The sequence below is a fragment of the Balaenoptera physalus genome, assembly GCF_965194825.1.
Source record: "Balaenoptera physalus genome assembly, chromosome: X".
In the NCBI taxonomy this organism is placed as follows: domain Eukaryota; kingdom Metazoa; phylum Chordata; class Mammalia; order Artiodactyla; family Balaenopteridae; genus Balaenoptera; species Balaenoptera physalus.
In genome coordinates, this window is record NC_138903.1 from 15,106,913 (window position 1) to 15,130,338 (window position 23,426).

At 45.9% G+C, this 23,426-nt stretch overlaps 1 protein-coding gene across 4 annotated transcripts in view; it reads left to right on the forward strand.

The window, feature by feature from the left end:
- The window catches only part of NHS (NHS actin remodeling regulator), a 364,785-nt gene that overhangs the window by 14,447 nt on the left and 326,912 nt on the right, over positions 1–23,426 (forward strand). For 2 of the 4 annotated variants that reach the window (XM_082446920.1, XM_082446921.1), the window contains exon 1: positions 136–1,285. The exons of 1 other annotated variant lie outside the window; for it this stretch is intronic. In XM_082446920.1, coding sequence (XP_082303046.1) covers positions 757–1,285 — 529 coding nt within the window. In that variant the 5' untranslated portion in view covers positions 136–756. Of the gene's footprint in view, positions 1–134; positions 1,286–23,426 lie in introns of those variants that run through there. One more of the 4 variants, XR_014258910.1, reaches the window with a different exon arrangement.

Sequence of the window (23,426 nt, forward strand, 5' to 3'; positions counted from 1 at the left end):
GGAGAGGCGAGGCCACCAGTGACTCCCAGCGGCCGCACAGGGCGCTGCGCCCCGCTCGCCCGGGCCTCTCCCCCCACCCCTCCCCTCCCCTGCCCTGCGTCCGCCCCGCCGCCCCCGCGCCGCCTCCTGCGCCTGGGCTGGAGGCGGATTCCTCTCTCCGGGTTTTCAAAGCGCCTTTCCGAAACCTCCTCCCAGCCCAGAGAGGGAGAGAGATCCCGGGCGCAATTGCTCCCCGGAGCGGCCGAGGGGCGCGCGGGGAGAGGCCTGCGCCGGGGTACTTTCAAACTGAGGCGCGCGCACACACACCCACCCACCCAGACACACACGCGCGCCGGTGCGCGCGCGCGCGCACACACACACACACACACACACACACACGCCCATTTATATAGGCGGTGGCGGCGGCTGCGGCCGGGGCGGCGGCGGCGAGCGCAGGAATGATGGAGCTGAGCCAGCCGACCCGGGTTGGAAGCAAGTGAGGAGAGCCAAGGCGCGCCCCGGGATTTCTGTGCCCCGCGCTTGTCATCGTCCTCAGGGAACGGTGCACGCGGAGGAGGAGCGGCTGGACTGATTTGCTAGGGGGAGGGCGGGGACGAGGAGGAGGCCAGGTGAGCGAGGAGCCCCCTGCGTATCCGGACTCCCCGAACGCGCCTTTGCCCGACTCCTGCCCCCTCTCCACCCAGGTGGGCGCGCCCGTTTCCCCGCTCGCCAGGGGCGCTTTGAGGAGACCAGAAAGTCGCGGCCCGGCTGCGCGGGATGCCTTTCGCCAAGCGGATCGTGGAGCCGCAGTGGCTGTGCCGGCAGCGACGCCCGGCGCCTGACCCGGCGGAGGACGCGAACAGAGGCAGCGCTGAACCGCCGCCGCCGCCCCTGCAGCTGCCCGGCCGACGGGACGAGGCCGTGGCGCCGGCGCCGGAGGATCCTCCCCGCGCGCCCCGCGCGCTGCCCGCGCCGACCGACCAGGCGCTGCCGCCGCACGGAGAGGCACCCGCGGCGGGCGAGGAGAGCGCGGCAGGGGTCTTGGAGGCGGCGTCAGCGGCCGGCGAGGCGTCCTCGGCGGCGGCCGCGGCCGTGTTGCTCATGCTGGACCTGTGCGCGGTCAGCAACGCGGCGCTGGCCCGCGTCCTCCGGCAGCTCTCGGACGTGGCCCGGCACGCGTGCAGCCTCTTCCAGGAGCTCGAGAGCGACATCCAGCTCACTCACCGTCGCGTCTGGGCGCTGCAGGGCAAGCTCGGCGGCGTGCAGCGCGTGCTCGGCACGCTGGACCCCAAGCAGGAGGCAGTGCGTGAGTACCCGCGCCGTCCGCCCGCCCGGCGCTCCGCGTCGGCGCCGCACCCTCGCGCCCTCCGCGGTCGCCGCAATCCCGGCGCCGCGCCCGCTGCAGCTTGCACCTTACGCTTGCCTCCCCTGAGACCCACCCCGGGCCTCCCGGAGTTCGGGGCAGGGACGCAGACGCGGAGGGGAGAAAGTTAAAGGGGCAGTCTCGGGACTCGAAGGCAGCCGCGGGCTGAGAGGAAGCATTTATGGGGACCCAGGAGACAGAGGGGCCTGTCATTCACCTCTGGGGCTCGATTTCTCGGTCCCTCCCCGGCGGGGCGGGAGGTTGGTGCAACTTCTGTGGTTTCCAGCAGCCCATCCCGGAGCCCTGTAGTCCCCCCCACCCCCACCCCAGTGCGTGCTTGGGGCGCTCGAGGAGCAGTGAGTGTCCTTTTAGGGCTTCTGCAACGCCGTGGCGGTTTTGTCCCTCTTACTGTGACCTCACGGACTGCACCAAGCCCCGAACTTGTGCCTTGCGTTTGTGTGCGACGTAGCGCGGCGCCATTCGCCTCCCGGAATGAACTCCGAAGCGCTCTGCTCCAGCCTTCTGGCCTGGGAGGGGCGTGGATGGAGGAGTGTCCCGGGCCCTGGGGAGATCGATGAGACCCCTGGGCATCTCTTCTGCCCTGAACAGAACAGGGTTCCTACTAAATGGCTCTCTGTGCCATCTGCCCTCCGAGAATCTCGGAGGCGTTCCACCCCCCTCCCTTTCCCCCAACGTGGACTGTCGCCCAAATTCACCCGTGTGTACAAGACCCCTGGGCACCTTTGCTGCCCGTTAACTTCACTCTTGCGACATCCCAGGGCTCCCAATAAATGTCATTCTGGCGCTCAGGAGAGTCCCCTGGCGCACGGTTGGCTAAATCGGGAGGCGTTGGAGTCATTTAGGAACAGCCGGACGGTGGGCGGGGGCCGTAAGCCAGCACGCCGGTCCTTTGGCGCCTAGTCCAGCGGCTGCGACGCTCGCAGCGAAGGTGATGTCAGCGACTCTGACTTACATAAGAAGCTTCCCCGGTTGCTGCAGCAGCTGCGCCGGTGGCGGTGGCCGCGGAGCGCGCGGGGCGGGGGCGCCCTCACGGCATCCTTCCCCGGGGACTTCCGGGCACCTCAGTCCCGCAACCCAGCACAGCCTCCTAACCGACCCCCCGCCCCGTTCGCGCACTACCCCTCCCCACCCCACAAAAAACCCCTCTGAACCCCGCCCCGGGAATTCGCTGCTTTTCTGCAATAACAATAATAATAAGCGTAATGAATAAATGATGTGCGCGATCGGTTTTCGCAGCTAAAAAAGACCCGGAGTTGGGTTAATGACTGGTTGTTTAAAAGGGCAATTCCGGGGATGAGTTCTGGAAAGAATTAGGACTGCCGTAGGCCAAGTCGTATTTTACTTTTGGGACTTGAAATGAGCGCTTTAATCCTGCCTCCTTTTTACCTCAAACCACACAGCAGGGACCGGCCCTTCACTTTCAACAGCGCTGATATCTGGGGAGTGTGGTCGGGGTGAGTGGTGATTTCACTTCAAAAGAAGTGGAGGGAAGTTTTGCAGACTGTTGAGTGGTGCATACATTTCCCGTATGTGTGTGTGTGTGTGTGTGTGTGTGTGTGTGAGACCCACTGCACCTTAGATTTCTCACAAGTGAAACTCAGCGATGGGGCAGAATGAGTTCCCTTCTCCCCTTTTTCTTTAGAGGCAGGAGTGGGTAGTTACGTACCCAGAATTTAATATAATCCTTTTCACTGTTTGGAGTATAAACTAATGGTGAATGGAGAAAAGAGGGGATTTTTGGTGTGTGCATACGATTGATGAACATATACTCTATTTGTGCATATTTATACATGAATAAGTAAATGAAGATGGGGCTCATATAATACAAGGGATAGACTTAAAATCTATTATTTTTACATTTTCCTAAAACGGTATCTCCATACTTTGTGCACAGACCTCTCTCTTCTCTTGTCCAGATAAATTTAGGATGGCATTGTTCCTGTTTGATGTCATAAAAGGCATTACCTTCGGGAGGAAAAGCACAGTATTGTGTCTTAATTTGGGCTTCCCAGTGTGCAGAGGCGGAGACAAGGATTTCTGTGCAAGGAGTTTATTTGAGAGGGGATCCCGGGAAGCACAGGGAGGGAGTGGGGAAGTGGGCAACTGGGGTTCAGCACACACCTCAGAAGTGTCCCACTGAGGAGTGAGGAAGCTACAGTATTTCTCCAGCAACTTCTGTCCCTCACTGATGGAGAGCACCTGGAGCATGAACTCCCTGGCGCCTGGGGCCTGTCCCAGGTGTGGGCTCAGCAGGCTCCCAGGCCAGGTAGAGAGATGCCAAAAGCCTATGGTGTGTACGGGAATGTCTGCAGGGGTTGCCTGGGGAGGGGAGAGGGCTGTGTGTGGGTGGAGTACCCGTGGCATCTGCTACCTCATGCATCTCCCTTTAGCATTGCTCAAGGCCTAGGGGAGTTTCAAAGGGAGAGGAAGCCTGGAAGTGACCGAAGTTCTCTTTTCTGCCCCTTTGAATGTGTCTGGGTGCCTCCGTACCCCCTGTATAGCCTTCCCACCCGGATCACCATTCTCCATGCTGCTTCATCCTTGAACAGCTGCTTCCTGCTGCCCTGAGGCAGGCTGGAGTGGTTTTTGCAGGAGTGACATGATCCGACACACTCTTCAGCAAAGTCACTCCGGAGGCAAGTCCGGAGCTGGTAGACCAGTTAGACAGTGTGAATGGTGACTGTGGCTAGGATTAGGGTGACAGTGAATAGCGCTCGGATTCTGAATTCATTTTGGAAATAGAATTGACAGAACTTACCAGTTGGTTTGGGTACAGGGTATAAGAGCAAATAATAATACTAATTATGGATGACTCCCAGTGTTGTTATTGTTTTTGGCTTAAACAGCTGATAGAAGGTCCATTTCCAGAAATGGGTAAGGTTCGTGGAAGAGTGGATCTTTTATCTTTGGGGGCGGGGATGGAATCAGTGCTTTTCTGTTTGTGCCATGTTAACTTGAGCTGCTTGTGTCTTAGACAGTTAGACGTGTCAGTTCAGAACTCAAGAGAGAGGTCCAGGCTGGAGATGTAGATGTGAAACGTAAGGGTAGAGACGATACGTGAGGCCCTGGAGCTCGGGACCATGTAGAGAGTAAAGAAAAGGGGACCAAGACTTAGCCTAGGGCAGTCCAACTAAGGAAGTTTAGTAGAGGAGAAGAAAGACTGAGAAGGAGCAGTGAGCAAGCTAGAAGGGAAATCAGGAGAGCATCGTATGATGGAAGCCAGGAGAAGGTGTCTCAGCAATGGAGGAGGGATCATTTTGGTCAAATGCTTCTGAGAGGAAGATGAGCGCCGAGGCAAGACCATTGAGCTTGGTACGTTGTTAGCAATGAGTGGCCCTGCTAAGTGCTGTTTAAGTGGAGGGGTGGAGAGGAAGGCCACATAAGAGGGGATGAAGAGAGAACGGGTATGGTATGGTCTTTTAATTGTAGCTACTCTGTGGGTAGCTAATAAAAATCTCATTGTGGTTTTAATTTGCATTTTGCTGATGGCTTGTGAGATTGAACACCTTTTCATATATATTTTTGACCACTTGAATATTCTCTTTTGTGAATTACCTGTTCGAGGCCTTTACTCACTTTTCAGTAAGGTTCCTTGTATGTTTTTTTCTTGTCTTGTAGGAGTTCTTTATATATTGTGTATATGAGTTATTTGTGAGCTATAGATATTGCGATTACCCTCTCTCTGTTGTGTGCCTTTTCACTCTCTTAGCGTTACCTCTTGGTGAGCAGAAGTTCTTATTTTTATGTCGTCCAATTTATGGATCCTTTTCTTTATGGTTAGTGGTCTTCGTGCTCTGTTCTGTTTGTTCTTAAATTCTTCACTGACCGCAAGGTCATGAGGATATTCTTCTATGTTCTAGAAGTTTTTTTTGTTCTGCCTTTGTCATTTAGATCCATGATTCACATGGAATTGATATTTACAAATGGTATGAGGTAGGGGTCAAGATGCATTTTTTTCCAGGTGGATGCACAATTAATCCATTGCCATGTCCTGAAAAGACCATCATTTTCCCATTTCACTGCAGTAACACATTTGTCATCTAGCGAGTAGATTTATTTTATTTTTAGTTAACATTTATTCAGTTCTGCTCTATGTCAGGCCCTATGCTAAGATTTTATATGAATCATCTTATTTAATCTTCACAGTGACTCTATGAGAGTTCTTTTCCTACTTTACTGAGGATTAGCAACTTACTCTGGGTAGCAACAGCTAGAAAGTGCTGGAGCCTAGAATTAGGGTCCAGGTCTGAGTGCACAAACTGTATTCCCAAACATTAGACTTTTCTCCCACACGTTGCTGCACAAATCCAGGGGAATTACAATATTAAAATCAAGGCCCTTCTCGATACGCTTCTGTCCACTTGTCATGTCCCTCCCTGCCTTCCCCACCTTCCACCCCAGTCCAGTCACACTGAACTACTGGCTGTTCCCCAACTTGCCAGGCTTTCTCATTCTTCAGGCCAATGTGTATACTACTCTTTTCTTCTGGAACATTTCACTGGCTCATTTCTGCTCTTTCTCTGATAATCAGTGGACACGTCATCTTCTCTGTGAAGTGGAACCTGATTCCTTGCCTGCCACCTCCCGCCTCCGAGTTTTCTAGAACTCTGTGCTGACCTTTGTCTTAGCTTTTCTCCTTCTGGACAGCAGACCGTGTTGGCGCCCTGCTAGATTCCAACTCCTGTGACTCTGCCTAGGGCTTTTTTTTTTCCTGACTGATGGACCGTGCTGGGCCTTGCACACAGGGAAAGCCAGAAGTGCCAGCGAATCATTGCCTCTGAAGTAGTACTCAGTCAATGATGGACGGGACGTTGGTGGGCCAGTGGCCTCACTTCCTTGCCCCTTGGATGAGAGAGCTCTGAGGCACGATCCACACCATCTCTCAGAGTTCCCCAGAGGACTGAGCTGCAGTTGCCCACAGTGGTGACTTATTTGAAAACACACTGTGTATTCACTGCCTTCTTTTCTCCGTCTCACTTCTCAGTTACCTATGGGTGCTTCCTGGGGTCGCCTCCCACAAAAACTTCTTGCACTTGAACTTGCACTTGTACTCATCAGGTCTGGGAGAACCCATGTCAAAACAACCTGTTTAATCTTTGAACCGTGAGGACAAAGACCTAGGGCTGGGAGTGTGGTAGAGGTGATGCTTCTCATTCTTTTTCCCTAAACTCCTTCCCCGAGGGTTATTAGATTCGCCACGTGGCCAAGCCCTCCAGACGCTCTGTGCTGGGTCTGGAAATAACTTACTACCCTGTAGTGGGTTCACAGTCTAACCTCTCATTGGCGTAGGAGGAGATCGTCAGTGCTTCAGAGGTGAGAAGAGGCTCGAAAGGAGCTCAGGTCCACGATGACCAAGACACACCCCCTCAGTTCCTCAGTGTTTCCTCGGCCAGCCTTTGAGAGTACTGCTTATCGTTCTGTGGGGATGGGCCAGTGATGATGGCCCCGAGAGATCCACACTCCCTGTGTGAGATGTGTAATTTCAGCCAGAGCAGACCCAGGAACTGCTAAACCCAGAAGTAGACTAGGAAGTTACATGTGGGGTGAATCGATCATTTGGGGTCAGTATGTATGGCAGTGCTAATTGTGGGTTCAGCCTGCTTTTGGAAGGATAATCCTTTTCCTCCCCATTCTGTTCATTCTACCACTCACAAAAACCCTTTGCAGTCTGGTTAATGTGTTTTTTTGGGGGGGATGTTTTCGTAACTGTGGTTAGGTGTCTTTTCCTCCTGGCTCTACTCAGCGACTTTTTCTGAGGCATTATGATATCCGAATAGCTCCATTGAAAGCTGCTTTTAAACCCTTCACAGAGCTACTGAGAAAAAAGCAGTCTTTCAAGGGTTAATAATTCATGGGTGTAATTTCCTCATAACCAGTAACAGCAGCACATTTCTTTCTAGACTTTTCTTGTTGTACTGGATTGGGTATTTATTTATTTATTTAATATTTATTTATTTAGCTGTGCCGGGTCTTAGTTGCAGCATGCGGACTCTTAGTTGCGGCGTGCAGGATCTAGTTCCCTGACCAGGGATCAAACCCGGGCCCCCTGCATGGGGAGCGTGGAGTCTTAACCACTGGGCCACCAGGGAAGTCCCTGGATTGGGCTTTTAAATCAAAACTACCAAACTACTTTACCTAGGAAATTCTTGAGGTTCCGTTGGGCTGATATTGCTAAGATGGTAACAGTAAAGATTCCTTTCTTCCTGTTTGTGGAGGCATTTTCCACACAATGCCATCAGGAAAGTGTAAATTCCACATAAGTGCTCAGAAACATCTTCAGTCTCAGGGCTTCTAGTCTACAGTGGGCATCACCTTTAAGTTCCAATCACATATGACATCTTTCCTGTTGTCCCATGTTAGCGCAAACGTCTTAAAGATCCATTGACTTCATAGAACGCTTTGAATTTTTTTTTGGTGGCCGCCTCCGTGCCTTGCGGGATTTTAGTTCCCTGACCAGGGATCGAACCCTGGCCCCCTGTAGTGGAAGCGCAGAGTCCTAACCACTGGACTGCCAGGTAATTCCCAGTGCTTTGAAATTTAAGAACAAAGACAATTTTAAATGCAGTTGGAATTTTGTTTTGATGGTTGAGTTGAATTTCTTTTTACTCTAGTAAAAGTCGTGAACCAAAAGATTTTGTGGGGCACTCAGTTAAAAACAATCATGGGAAGAGTATCCCAAGACCAAACTATTAATCACAAAAGTTCCTGCAAGTTCTTTTTGCATCAAGAATTCCTCATGAATCACATCTTGATAGTAAGTGAAAACAAAAGATAATGAGGTGAGAATGGTTTCTGAATGTAAGACTCTCATTCTAAGGTCTAAATTTGTTGAAATAAGGTTTTGGAGAGCGCTCTTAACCAGACTGTAAGCCCACAAAGGGCAGAGACCCTGTCTAGCTCATCTTTGTAAATGACTAAGACAGGCAGGGTCAATTTTTGTTTCTGACGCTAATGTCTGTCCCTCAATCTATTAATGAACATGAGAAGGTTTGAGTGTACTGAAATAGGAATCTGAGGACCTGGGCATCCGTATGCTGAAAAATTACTTAATTATGAAATGCCCAAGTCCTTCAAAGTGAAATTAACCAAGAACAAAATGAAGTTAATGAGAGCTGGACAGTCTTGGGATCTTAGAGTTGGGAAAGACCCTAGCGTCCATCAAATCCAACCTCCCACTCAGGGTGGGACTCTTTTTAAAGATGTCCCAAGTGGAAGCTCATCTAGTTTCTATGCCCTCTGAGACTCCTAGGAGTGGCCACCCACACCCCAACTTTATTGCTGGATAGTTCCCATTCTCAAATAATCCTTATCTACACTGAGACTAAATCTGTCTTTTGGCAATGCCTGCCTTTCAGTCCTAATCTGCTGTCTGGAGCCACATGGAATCTGCGTATAATCTCTTTTCCAGGACATCTTTAAGTGTCTAGAGGTGACCGTTATTGTCCCTTCTAAGCTTTCTTCATCCCAGGTGAAACAGCTTCACTTCCTTCAACCAGGAATCTTAATGCCACATTTCCTATCCCCTTCCACTCTGGTTGCCCCCTGCCACAGGAATGTACCCATTCCTTTCTCCATCTGCATGCCCCCCCCTAGGACTAAGGTGGCCCTTGTTGCCTTAACCTTTTGCACGACACCACTGGTGCATGATTGCTCTTATAGCCCAACAAACCCCTTTCCTTTATGGTGGCAGGTCTTTTACATGAGGCTTCCTCTATCCCATTTGTGTAGTTGGTATTTTGAACTTAAATTTCACAAGACTCCCCCATTGTCTCTGTTAAATTGAATCTTGCTTGCTTTGCTCTTTCATTTCCAATCAGTGGTGATGGTTTAAAATCTTGATTCAGTGTGTCAGCTACTGCCCACAGCGTTTTGCTCTTTGCAGATATCCTCAACATGATGCTACCCCATCACCCACATCTTTGATAAAATTATCGTTCCGATGGACTCAAGGCCAGAGCCCACTGGCAGGCGGTACTAACAACATCCCTCCAAGCTGACGTCTATTAATCACTGTTCCTTGGGTACCATTGTTGCAGCAGCCCCGAATGCTCCCCCCACCTTCCCATTCAAACCACATTTCTCCACCTTGCCCACAAGATCTATCATCATGAGTGATTGTCAAATGGTTTGCTGAAATCAAGATACCATATGTCTGTAGCATTCCTTTGATCTCCCAGTCTAATAACCCTACTCAAAAGGGAAATGAGGTTAGTCTGGCTCAGACTGGACTCACAGCCATCAGAGGGGCTATTTAAATTTTCTTGTGTATAATGGATAAAGAGTTTATTTGGGGGAACCTGCTTTGGTGTTAGCCATCGAAGGACTGTAACGAGGACGGCAAGGGGACTCCCTGGGTCCTAGAGTCCATTTCTCTGGCTCCAAAGTGCCTGGTTTGTCCAAGGCAGAGGATCCAAGTGCTTGTCCCTGCCTTTCTTTGAGGATACGTGGTGAGAACTTTATGTCCTTGGGCTCTGTCCCTTCAGGAAAGGTTTGGAATTCACAGCCTTCGGCGTTTGCTTCGGCTCAGTTTGAGCAAGGTTGTCAGGTATCTGGTTTGTCTAATTGTCGAGAGGAAGCTAGTACGTGGTTAAGGGTATGGATGCTGAAGTTAGACCACGTGCTTCAAATCCTGGGTCCTTGTTCTTCGTGTATTATGGGATGGAGATAAAAACAGTACCTGCTACGTCAGTTTGTTGACAGGGCCAAAGGAGTCAGGTGTTGAGGTACTTAGAGCTGTGCCTGGCCCATGGTGAGCCCCTGGTAATTATTGGCTGTTATTTTATTGGTACTATAATTGGATCATGCAGAGTGGGAGGGCTGTGTTAATTTTCTCCAAGCAGGTGTAAACCTGTGCCTGAATCTGTGAAATGCTGGGTCAGGGGGAAGGAGACAGCTGACCGAGCAGTTCTCTGTCCCTCTGTGTGGTCAGACGGCTATTAAGATCTCTGTGTTCCTTGTGGTCTCTTTTTGTTATGCAGAGAAGTATCAAAATAAAATGAGCAATGATCTTAGCATCCAGAGTCATTCATTTATTGTATTCCAGGCACTCTTCTAGGCCCTTGAGTTACACCAGTGAACAAAAAGTTCCAAACAGTTTACAGAGGAGAGAGAGAAACCATAAACAACAAACCTAGTATTACTTTTAAGGAGATTACAAAGCACGTCAGCAGGTGTTAAGTGTTATGGGCGAAAAGCAGCTAGCGCAGGATGAGGGCGGTCCAGAGGACTGATGTGAGGTTGCCGTTTTCAGTGGGGTGGTCAGGTGGGCCTCATTAGGGAAACGGCATTTGAGTGAAGATTGGGAAAAGGTGAGGGAGTTAATAAGGTAGTGGGCTGGAGGACGCGTTTCAGCAGAGGAAACCGGAGATCCTGCAAAGGCCGTGAGGTGAGAGCATACCTGTGTGATGGAGAGCTGGTAAGGAGGCCAGTGTGGTGGATTTGGAGCATGCAGGGAGGAGAGGAGGCCGGGGAGGGGGGCTGGAGGGCGGCTCGGCGTGGTAGAGTGCAGTAGGCCACTGTGAGTGAGGGCTCTGCCCTTTGCTGAGTGAAGCGGGGACTCACTGGACGGTTTCAAGCCTATAGCAGTAACGTGATTGACTTAGAGTTTAAAAGGATCACTTTGGCTACTGGGTCAAGAAGAGACTGTGGGAGAGGCAGGGGTAGAAGCAGACAGACCAAGTCGGAGGCTGTCCTGGTGAGAGACAGCGGTAGTTTGGTGGAAGTAATGAGAAGCGGTTGGATCCAGCTTAGAGCTGACGGCGTCTTTTGTTTCATGTTCAGGGCTGGGCACCTCGGCCCACACAGAAGGGCATAAAATTGAAAAGGAAAGGACCCCCCCACCCCTTACTCTGCCGGGCTTGCTCCAAGGGAAGCCGTGTTATAATATGTCATAGTCCTGCTAGGAGGAGCAAAAGCAAATTCTCACACATTCTCATTCTCTCTAATGCGTTTTGCACAGCCACTTCTGAATGTCGAGGCAGGCACTTCTCTTAGAGTCTTATTGATTAATCTTATTTTGCTGTCTTGGAACAATTGAAAAGGTGTCCTAACGAATAGTCTTTTTACAACAGAAACTAACACAACATTGTAAAGCAATTATACTCCAATAAAGATGTTAAAAATGAAAAGTCAATGTATAATTTGCAGTGAAATGTACAGCTCTCAAGTGCGTAGTTTGGTGAGTTTTAACAACTGTATTCACCTGTGTAACCCACCCTCCTGTTAGACCTCCTGGAGACTATTCCCTCCCTTCAGATAGATAGTACTCTTTTGAGGTTAGAAAACAGTATTGGAACTCTGGTGCCCTCACACCAGCCCCTGTCAGGCCTGCCGTATGAATATGGGCATGGAAGATAAGAATTCCACAGAAACTTCTGGACCATCCAGTAGGATCAGACTAAGAACTAGCGATTCCATGTTTAAGATTTGCGAGGGAGCAAACTTCCAGTTATAACATAAAAAAGTCCTGGGGATGTAATGCACAGCATGGTGAGTATAGTCAATAATAACGTATATTTGAAAGTTGCTAAGAGGGTAGATCTTCAAAGTTCTCTCAATATTGAACCATTATGTCGTACACCTGAAACTAATATAATGTATGGCAGTTGTATCCCAATTAAGAAAAGACTGAAAGAAAAAAAAAAGATTTCTAACACAGATTGGGACAGTGGAGTTTCCTCACTTTGGTCTGATGGCGCTGACTGCTGATGACATCTTGGTGCCGAGCTCTAGGGAGAGCCCCGCTTGACACAAGGATAAGAATCTGGCCTCAGAGGCCCCAGGGGTAACTTAGAAGTAGGAGTTTTTCTAAGATAAAGCTAAAATAACATTTTAAAAGAGATGGAAAAAAAAAAGAACTTATTACTCTTAAGCAAATTTTTAAGTAGCAGGGAATGCTGATTTGTAACTGTTTTTAGCTGAGGCTTGAAGCCTGGCTGGAGGATGAAGAAAGTTGTTTAAAATGTGATTTCTAATTATTATATGTAAGTGCATTTAGATTTGTGGAATAAGAAGCCCTACTCTGGAGTTCAGCTACTCTTGATTTTTACTACTAGACAACTGAGGGAGGAAAGAACTAGGAGCTATGAGGAAGGATGACAGCCAGTGAGACAATGTTCATTAGAATATAATATCAATATTTATGTTTCTCTCCAAAGTGCATCTGGACTCTGTTCCTCGAGCCTGGATTTATATATATATATTTTAACATCTTTATTGGAGTATAATTGCTTTACGATGGTGTGTTAGTTTCTGCTGTATAACAAAGTGAATCGGCTATACGTATACATATATCCCCATATCCCCTCCCTCTTGCGTCTCCCTCCCACCCTCCCTATCCCACCCCTCTAGGTGGTCACAAAGCACCGAGCTGATCTCCCTGTGCTATGCGGCTGCTTCCCACTATGGATTTATATTTTAATAATGCGAGTAAAGCTGTATTTTCCATGTGAATTTTGCATCAAAGTTCTGCTGCCTCAGCCAGCCCCCTCCTCACCCCTGAAGTGCTCCCATTTACAAGATGGCACATGTTTATTGAGACTTTGATTCTAGGGATGAACTTTGGGGGCGGGGAGAGTGCAGCATGAATAAATACCACAGAAATCCTTTTCCATGTGAGAGTCATGGGGCTTTCTGCTTCATAAATAGGAGAGAAGGATGCTTCAAAGTTTGGGGCAGTGTTGGGGGAAAGTGGGCAAACCAAGAAGAGACCCCGGGAAGGATGTCGTGGAAGGTTTTCGGAGAGTTTCACTTGGGTTAAATGCCTTCAGTGTGAGAGAAGAGATTTTGGAACCCTGCTCAGGTATCAGATGTCACTAGTGCTCATCTGGCAAAGTTTGAGCTTTCGCTAATTAAAACTAATCCAGTTGCACGAAGGAAAATATATTGCATAAGGTTGCTGCTTGTGTGGCTTTATTTTAACCCTTTCCCTGTAGCCTAAGACCGGCGAATCTCAGGCTGGTGTTAGGGTGGGAGGTGATAGTGAGAAATGAGATTCACTTACACACTCATTTGAGTAAAGACAGTGAGTGGTGTAGCCTATTAAGAGTATTGGCTGGTCAAGGTCAATTTGAAGCCCTTTTGGGTTTTCTTGATTGATTTGCCGATTCACAGTTTTTAACAGCTGTTGAGTGAGAAGGAAAAAAAAAAAAAAACAAACCCAAACCGAAGAGACACCCTCCTTTACTTCTCAGGTTGGACTTTCTTTCCAAGTTGCTCTGTACACTTTTCTGTGGCCTATTCACCTTGGTTGGATCAAGCCCTCTTTAGGAAGCTTGGGTTCAAGGTTTGTACCCTGAGGGTCTGGGATTTTTTGTCATGATCACAGGCTGTGTTCCTAATCCCAGTTGCCTTTCTAGTGAAAGGATGTGTTGGCCTTTGATTCTCTCAGTTCTGATACTTGCCAGCTATGCAACCTTGGACAAATTTGTAGTCTTTTTGTCTTAGTTTCCTTATCTGTGAAATGGGGATAGTGTTAGGACTCACCACAGAGAATGGTTGTGAAGACTGAGCGAATCAATCCATAGACAGGTCCAGCGGCGTGTGACATATACACAGAATACATAGTAAGTGCTAATGAATGCCTGTATGCCATCAGTGCTACTATTTGTGTTGTTGTTTTATCATTATTATGATCAGGGGGCTTGGGTAAAGGAAACAGATGTGAAAATGGATAAAACCCAGCCCCTGTCGCTCCTCAACCAGCATAAATATTCTGGCTGGCTGGATGCAGGGTGCAAATGAGAACAGAAGAATCTCAGCCCGCTTTCTGGCTTGGCTAGCCTAACTCATGTCATGGGATACTGCTCTACTCTGGGATGCGCATATAAAAGCTCCTACCTATCCTCTGCAGTTTATTTCCTCCCCACTGTGCTGGATGCATGCAGAGGATTTAGCAGAGGACTCCAAGGCCCTAAAGGATGGTAGAGCCACCAGACAGAAGGAGCCTGGGTCCCAGAATCACCACATAAAAGGCTGTCTGCCACCACCTGATTGGCTTTCACATAAGGGAGAAATAAACTTTTCTTGTGAGATTTAGGGGATATTTGTTACAGCAGTTAGCTGACCCTGACTAACGTAGAGATACAGCGCAGGGAGAAAAAACGACTGGTTTTCCTGAAAATGAACAGATGACGAAAGTACTCCAAAGTACTTTCACGGAATAAAAGGGGCTCTAAATGTAGAGTCTTTTTTTTTTTTTTTTTCTTTCCCTGAGAGACATAAAGAGTTTCTGTGTGTGCCCAGAGCAGTGTAACAGCTTTCCTCAAGTAAGCAAATGGAAATAAAGACTTGTTAACAGAGTTCTAGTTTCTAGAGAAATGTTGCTACCTGGAACCAAAAGAATTCATTCATATTCATTCTCTTTCTCTCCCACCATATAAAAATGATATACATATATTTGTAAAACTTTTAAGAGCTAATTATAACACAAAGTGATGTGCACAAGTTATAAATGTACAGCTCAATGAATCTTTACGCATTGAACATACCTCTTTAACCAGCACCTGGAATAAGAAACAGCATTCACAGCCCTCTGGAAATCCTGCCAGTTCCTTTCCAAGCATGCCCCCCGCTCCCCACCCAGTTGGCCATTATCCTGACTTCTAACAGTCTGTTTTGGTCTGTTGTGTCATCATCCAGTATGTGCTTTTTTATATATGGATTTTTTTGTCTGCTCAAAATTATATTTGTGTGACCCATCTGTGTTGTATGTAAGCGTAGTTCATTTATTTTCATTGCTGTATAGTATTCCTTTGTATGACTATACCGTGATTTATTTGTCCATCCTGTTGTTGATGGGCATTCGGATAGTTTCCTGTTTGGGTTATTCTGAATAATGCTGCTATGAACATTCTAGTTCCTGTCTTTTGGTGAACATACCTACACTTTTCTTTTGAGTGAAAACTCCCTGCCTTGTAGTTTTACAAAACTCTCTTCCTCAGTAAGATGTTTCAAGGGTCTGACAGTGACTGTTCTTATTCCTTGCCGTCTCTTGGCTTCTAGGCTAAGCAAAAGTTTTGTTCTACTTTTCTGGAATGTAAAGATTATGCCTGATCTGTAATGGCAAAGTTTGGGTGTCTAAAATGAAGGAAATGTGATTTTCTTCAAAGGACCTTTTTTCCGCCTCTTTTTATATTAAAGCATAGCCATGGAGCCTTTTGATTCTCAGACGAGGGCTGTTCACAAAGCTATGTTTCAGATCACTTGGAAACTCCTTGTAATCAGAGTTTGACATTGGAATCTTCACTGGTGGTGCTTCAGCTCTTCCTCTGCGAGAAGGAGAATCCTTTTGGATTTTCAGATTGCTTCCTTCCCTTGGGGAGGGAATGGAGGAAGAAGAGTTATGAGTCCTCTAATCCCTCGGAGGGATTAGCTTTAGCGCTGTCGGGAGTTGCCTCCTCTATTTGCCCCTACTGTCAAGATTTTATGCAAAATCTAGGCAAAGCAGAACATTTCCTCAGAAGGGCAAGAGACAACGAAGAGGGGAAAGCCTTTCCATCCCCCTGAGAGGGTTGATTCTTGTGGCTCTGCTTTCAGGGCCTTGGATATCTGATCCACAAAGTAGCAACCCGGACTAGATGGAACTTTGTGGATTCTGGGGGTTGAAAAGGCCTCAAGCAAGTTCTAAAAAGCCGCCCACCGGACTTTCTTTCAAACCTCCGATACAGGCTCAGCTTCCCAGACTCCATTGCTGAGGCTAGAAGTCCTGGACTCAATGAGTAGTGTAACCCCCCCTAACCCCACCCCAGCCCCCCAGGCTTTCTCATTCTTTGGTTTGAAATGACCAAGACTGGAGAATTGAGGCCTGACTGTTTGAGTCTGAGCCTTCTCCTTCAAGCCCCACGGCTGCATGGTGTTTTGATGGAACGTTTGGTTCCTTTGGGTGTGAAGGTGTGTGAAGCCTTTACAGTTAAGTCTGAAAAGTGGCTGTGAGAAGGCCCGGGGGAACCCTGCCGCCGAGTGACACAGAGCTGGGCCTTTGAAAGGGGGGGTTTATGATAAATTTGAACATGGTTTTCAACTTGACTGTACTTTGCTATATTCCTTTTCCCGGCTAGAGGATAAGTGAGCTGATTTTTTCCATGAGGGAACTGCTTCGGACCATTAACTCAGATTTTCTTCAAATGCAGAGGAGACTGTAACTGACTTTTGGCTTTTAAAAACTGGAGGCCTGGTGAGACGGCTCTGTGAGGTCAGAAGTTGCAGCTGGGGCCAGGATATGCTCTTCTCTACGAACCAGGTGTGAAATGCAAAAGAGCTTTATGCAGAATAAGAGGCCTTTAAAAATCCAGATTTACTCTGAGGACCTGGGTAACTCTCGCTTAAATCCACTGCTTGTCTCGAGTTGCCCTTCTCCTCTGGGGGCCACGGCCGAGACCAGGGCCTACAGTTTCTTCTTCACCCCTGAAATTTTTTTCTGTGGCCAGCCCTGCCCCTAGTTTTTAGAAAATGGCTGAATTTTTGTCTGAGCTGACTGTCATCAAGGAGATTCTTCTGGACATGTTCAGGCGGACATCAAGCAAATCCGCGGGCACACTCACGTTTCCTGAACATTTGTTGTGTGACTGCTTTCTGCTAGTACATGTTATTCATGTTATTTAACAAGCCCCTCAAAATGGTGTGATGGAAATGTGCGTTTTTTTGTAGATGAGGAAACGGAGGCTCTCCTGGTGTCTCTAAGAGCACACTGCTTAAAAGGGCCTCAGCCAGGATCCAGACATGGCTCTCTGTCTTCAGCTTTGGTCCTCTGTTTACGCTGCCCAGCTCCTTATCACCACTGAGATAGGCTTCTGCCTCCAGTTTATGATGGGGAAGCAGAGGCATAAAAAAAAAAAAGACATACAGACGATGTCCAGGTGGGGCCTTGGATGCTCAGAAGGGCTGCTGGGATTGGGATGTCCGGACAGAAAGGTTCACGAATCAAGGAGTACCAGTCATGCATCTGATGGCAGGCATATGGCTTTGTTGGATGTTACGACATGTGATGGGGCCAGGCAGTGGCTACGTGTCTGGCTGTAACTAATTAGTTGTTTGATGGTAACTTAGTAGATTGGGTAAAATAAGGCATTGGCTGTAGCAGGAGTCATTTTCTATATCAGGGCCTTTACTACCTAGACCCAAAAGATTCACCTCCTGGATACACAGGATTCTTTCCTAGCTCAGTGGTTGCCTATTTGTATTCTGTACTGTTGCTTGAAGGCAGGTGTAAATTAACTGTGAGTGACCTCAATTCAGATAACTAATCAAGCCAAAATAAAATAAATTGCCATTTTTTTCATTTATTCAAGTAGGCCAAAATGAAATACTGATAATGGTCAGGTTTGGGGTGGGAATGAGGATGGGGGGGTGGGTATAAGGGTACTTTCAGACATTGCTGATGGAAGTGTGAATTGGTATAATTTCCAGACACTGCTGACAGAAGTGTGGAATTGGTGTAAATTTTCTAGTAAGCAGTTGGCCTTTATGAAATTAATATACAAAAAAACTGTATGCCAGAGATGTCACTTCACAATTTAACCTGAGAAAATAAGTATATAAGTAAAAGAATGTATAGATGCCTCAGTGTTGCTTATAATTAAGAATTATTGGAAATACATTAAATGACTAGCAATAGAAAATTGATCAAACAAACAACACTACTATACATTAGTACAGCAAACAACATTACTACATGTTGGAATGGTGAAATAGTCTACTGCCATTAAAATGATACAAATAGATATTTATTAACTCAAAATTATGTTTATGTTATATTCCAAAGTTAAAAACTCTTACTACTAAATAGTATGCAGATTATTGCATGTTTATTAAGAAGATGTACGAATATAGGGAAAAAATGTCTGGAAGGATATATACCAAGTCAGTACTTTTAAAACATGTTTTGATTATGATCCACAGTGAGAAATATGTTTTACGTTTGTGATCCAGTAGATGCCTGTAGCTGAGACAATAGTTTTGGCAACAATACTACTTTTCTCTATGTAATGCATTCTGATATATTTATTTTTCCTTTCTTTACTATATTATTCTATCCTTCCCTCCTGTATTCTACTTTATTCCAATTCTATTCCTCTTCTCCTTTTTTCTGTTTCATTTTTTAAGATGCTGGTCATGACCCACTAAGTTGATTTCATGATTTCCTAATGGGCCACAAGCCATAGTTTGAAAAACACTGCTCTGGAATGTTAACAGTGGTGATCTCTGGCAGGTGGGATTATACTAGATAACTTTTTTTTCTTTTTGAGAAGGGAGGTCCTTTTTGCTTTTCCATGTTACTTATGTAATACAAAGACTAACGAAAATTTTAAAATGACAACGATTCCATTGAAAAACAAGTTGATACCCTGCAACTTTTAAGGAATGTATTGATTGTATAAAATAAGATGCCTACTCTACACCATGATTATTGGGCGTGCAGAGTGTTCCGGGGACCTTAAAGAACTTTATGGCAGGACAAATATATCCATTGAGGCACAGAGTTTAAATAATAGAATAACAAGACAATGAAACATGGCCTTATCTCTTCAAACTCAAAAGGTCACCAGGCATCCCGGCTTACTGTTTTACCCCAGTGATGCTGCATCAGTTCTCTGGGATTTATTTCTGTTTCTGTTCCAGATTGCACTTTGTTATGCTCATTCCCCACCTTAAAAGAAATAGATATTAAATTCATCAGACTACTTTCTGGCTAGATTATCTTGCCTTACAGCACTGTCAAACTTAGCCTCCTTTAAAGCTAAAGATGATTTTAAATAGAAAGTAGTCATTAAGAACTTAGAGCAGGAAGCAGAAGCTTTAAAGGAGGACAGGAAGAATCCCTGGCCTGAGTCAATGCACTTCGCTGTGGGCTTCCTGCTCTCAACACACAGTTGGAAATCTGCAGACCCACCCGCATCATGGCCACCCAACCAAAGTGGGTAGCATACGAAGTGAGCTTTCTCTGGGAAAACAGTGGACAAGTGGGGCAGAGATTTCTGCAGAAAGTTCTGTTTATGTAGGGCACAAGTAAATCTTTGGGCATGTGTGCCAACTGCCAAGTGGGGGAGGGTGATGCATACGGTTGGGGCTGGGGAGAGGCTGGCTGGCATTTTCAGAGTTGGGGCATGAGAGCTGCTTCCTGCCCTTGAAAGGAATTAATGATAGGAAATCTGAGAAAATAACTGGGGTTGCTTTCCAAGAGGTAGTAATTTAGTTACTGTTGTTTCAGACTGTGCCGAGAGTAATCTGACAATGCTAAAAAGGTTACTTGGAGCCCTGGCCTTCCACTAAGGGAGAAGACTAAAATTCATTCTATCTCTGAAAGATTGTGAATAACATGTCAAAGTTATTCATGTACTCATTTATTTATTCATTTATTATCCGATGAATTATGCAATCATGTAGTCATTTGTTCATTCATTCATAATTCCATCCATCCATCCATCCATCCATCCATCCATCCATCCATCCATCTATCCATCCATCCATCCATCCATCCATATATCCACCCATCTACCAATCCACTTATCTAAGCATCCACTTACATGGCCAGATGCTTTGTACTGTGGGGCAAGTGGCAAGCATGGGGGTAGGGGAGAAACTCTAAAAGGGGGAAGAGCAGTCTGTGTAGTTGAGTTGCTCACAGTCTGGCAGAGCAGACAGACAAGTAAACAACTAATTACCACATAGTGTGGGCAGTGCTACCAGAGGGGCCATCCTGGCTTGATTCATGCAAAACTAAGTCTCCCCTTCAGGCCTGGAATCATGGAATGTTAGCCCGAGAGAAGCCTTAGAAAAACTGAATGGCACAATGCTTTCCAGACTTTATCCACAGAGTTCTGGGGTGCCACTTCAGGGAGTGGAGGTGGGAGAAAGAGGGGGGAGTTAGAGGAAAGCCGAACAGATGGGGTTTAGCTTCTTTGAGAACCAGAGCAGGTCCTTTTTTATCTGTTTCATATATTGAGGTTCCTTGTAGAGTATCATTTGAGGAAGGGCCTTGTCTGCTTAATGATGTTTGCAAAACACTGGACCAGTTCACCATCTTTCCTTGTGTCTCTGGTTTAGAAAGTGAGGCCCAAAAGGGTGGAGTGACTAATCCAAGGTTTTAAAATTGGTTAGTTAACAATCCAGGAATAGACCTGGTCTTCTAATTTATGTGGGCATAAATACATTACTTCAGTTAGCTTTTGCTTTGTAACAGATAACCCCCGAACTTAGCAGCTTAAAACAACCACTATTTAGGCCATAATTCTATGAGTTGGCAATTTGGGCTGGACTCATTTGGGATCGTTCTTCTGGTCTCAGCTGAGCTCACTCATGTCGGTGATGAGCTGCTGATCCACTGGCAAGTCACGGTAGAACAGGCCAGTCTATGATGGCCTTCCGTCCGAGGGATGGCTGGGAATTGGCTGGGGTAAGCAGGTAACTGAGTCCGGAATGTCTCATGATCAGGATTCCAGCAGGGAAATATCCATAACCTCTTGAGGCCTAGGCTTAGGGCTGGTCAAAGCAAACCACAGGACCAACTCAGACTCAGAAGGTGGAGAAAGAGACTCTACTTCTTCATTGGAGAATTGTAAGAGTTGTGGTTACAGGAAGGGAAGAATCATTGCCCTTTTTGCTATCTACCACAAGAATATTGAGTTATTACCATGTCTTCTCTTCTTAATTTGGGCACTGGAAAAATGTGTGTTTGAAAATACTATCTAGTTCCAAAGCCATCTTTATAAGAAGACCATAGCCATGACTCTTTCTATATACTATGAGGCCTCTTGCTTACTTGAGTGTTTGAGACAGATGGTATTTACTGCTTGTAGTAAGGGACGTTGTACCTTAAGAACATCCCTGCCTTAATCCCAGTCACAGTCTTTGCATCAACAACCCTTTCCATGGAAAGGACCCTTCAGCTCTTGGTTACTCTGATTCTCATCATTTCCATAAATATTTATTGAGTGACTCCTATGTAGCAGACACATGACTAGATATTGAGGATATAAATATGTCTAAGGTGGGCCCCTAACCTCAGGTAACTCACAGTCTGGAAGGGAAGGAGGAAGGGTAAACAGATTATTATAGTGAAATATGATGGGGAAGAGGGCTGGAAGTTGAATTTCTCTTTAGCGGTCATTATTACCTTTGTAATTAGAAGGTGCAGCCACACGGTCATCTAAGTAGATGCAGAAAAAAACATTCAAGAAAATTCAGCACCCTTTCTTGACAAAAACATTTAACAAGCTAGGAATAGAAGGAAACTTCCTCAACCTGATAAAGTACATCTATGAAAACTGACAGCAGGCATCATACTTTGTAGTGCAAAATTGAATGATTTTCCTCCTAAGATGAGACACAGGACAACACTGTCCATTCTTGCCATTTCTATTTAACATTATACTGGAGATTCTAGGCAGAGCAATTAGGAAAGAAAAAAAAGGTATTCAGATTGGAAAGGTAGAAGTAAAAGTATCTCTATTTACAGATGACATGATCTTGTTTAAAGAAATTCCTAAGGAATCCATACACACACACACACACACACACACACACAACCATTAGAACCAATAAATGAGTTTAGCAAGCTTTGAGGATACGAGATCAATATACAAAAATCAGTTGTATTCTATACTTTAGCAAGGACCATTTAGACAAGGACAAGAAATTAAGAGAACAATTCCTTTTACATAGCATCAAAAAGAATAAGATACTTAGGAATAAATTTTACAAAAGTGCAAGACTTGTACACTAAGAAGTATGAAACGTCATTAAAGAAAATTAAGGAAGACCTAAATAAATGAAAAGACATTCCATGTTAATGGATCAGAAGACTTAATACTATTAAGATGGCAGTATTCCCCGATTGATATACCGATTGGTTTCAATCCATATTAAAATCCCGGCTGATTTTTTTTTTTGCAGAAATTGATAAGTTGATTCTAAAATTCATATGGAAATGCAAGGTACCCAACATAGCCAAAACAATGTTGAAAAAGAACAAAGTTGGAGGACTCACACTTCCCAGTTTCCAAATTTATAACAAAACAACAGTAATCAAGACAGTGTGGTAGTGGTGTAAGGATAGACCTATAGATGAATGGAATAGAATCAAGAGTCCAGAAATAAATCCTTACATTTATGGTCATTAGATTTTTGACAAGGGTGTTAAGATAATTCAGTGTGGGAAATGATCATCTTTATAACAGATGGCTCTGGGACAACTGAATATCCATTTGCAAAATAAGTTGAACCCCTCCCTCCCCCACATTATTACAACAGAAATTAACTCAAAATGGATCACAGACTTAAATTTAAGAGTTAAAACTATAAAACTCTTAGAAGAAAACATAGGAGTAAATTTTCATGACCTTGGATTAGGCAGTGATTTCTTAGATATGACACTAGTAGCAGAAATGACAAAAGAAAAAAATAGATAAATAGGACTTCATCAAAATTAAAAACTTTTGGCCCTCAAGGGACACCATCAAAAACTGAAGAGTCAACCCACAAAATGTGAGACAATATTTGCAAATCACATATCTGAGAAGAGACTTTGTATTAGTTTCCTAGGGCTGCTGTAACTAACTACCACAAACTGGGTGTATTAAGACAACAGAAATTTATTCTTTCACAGTTTATGAAGGTAGAAGTCCAAAATCATGGTGTCAGCAGGGCTATACTCACTCTGAAGGCTCTAAGGAAGAATCCTTGTTTGCCTCTGTCCTGGCTTCCGGTGGTTGTCAGCAATACTTGGTGTTCCCTGGCTTGTAGACACATGATTCCGTTCTGTCTCCCTCTTCACGTGGCACTCTCCTCTCTGTCTGTCTCAGTGTCCCTGTGTCTTCATACAGCCTTCTTATAAGAATACCAGTCATTGGAGTTAGGGCTAACCCTAATCCAGTATGACCTCATCTTTACTTGATTCCATCTGCAGAGAATGTATTTCACTTTCATCGGTACTGGGGGTTAGGACTTCAACATATTTGCCGGGGTGGGGGGGAAGCACAATTCAACCCACAACAGACTTGTATCTAGAATTATAAAACAATCTTAAAACTCAACAGAAAAAGACAATTTAATTTTTAAAGTGGGTAAA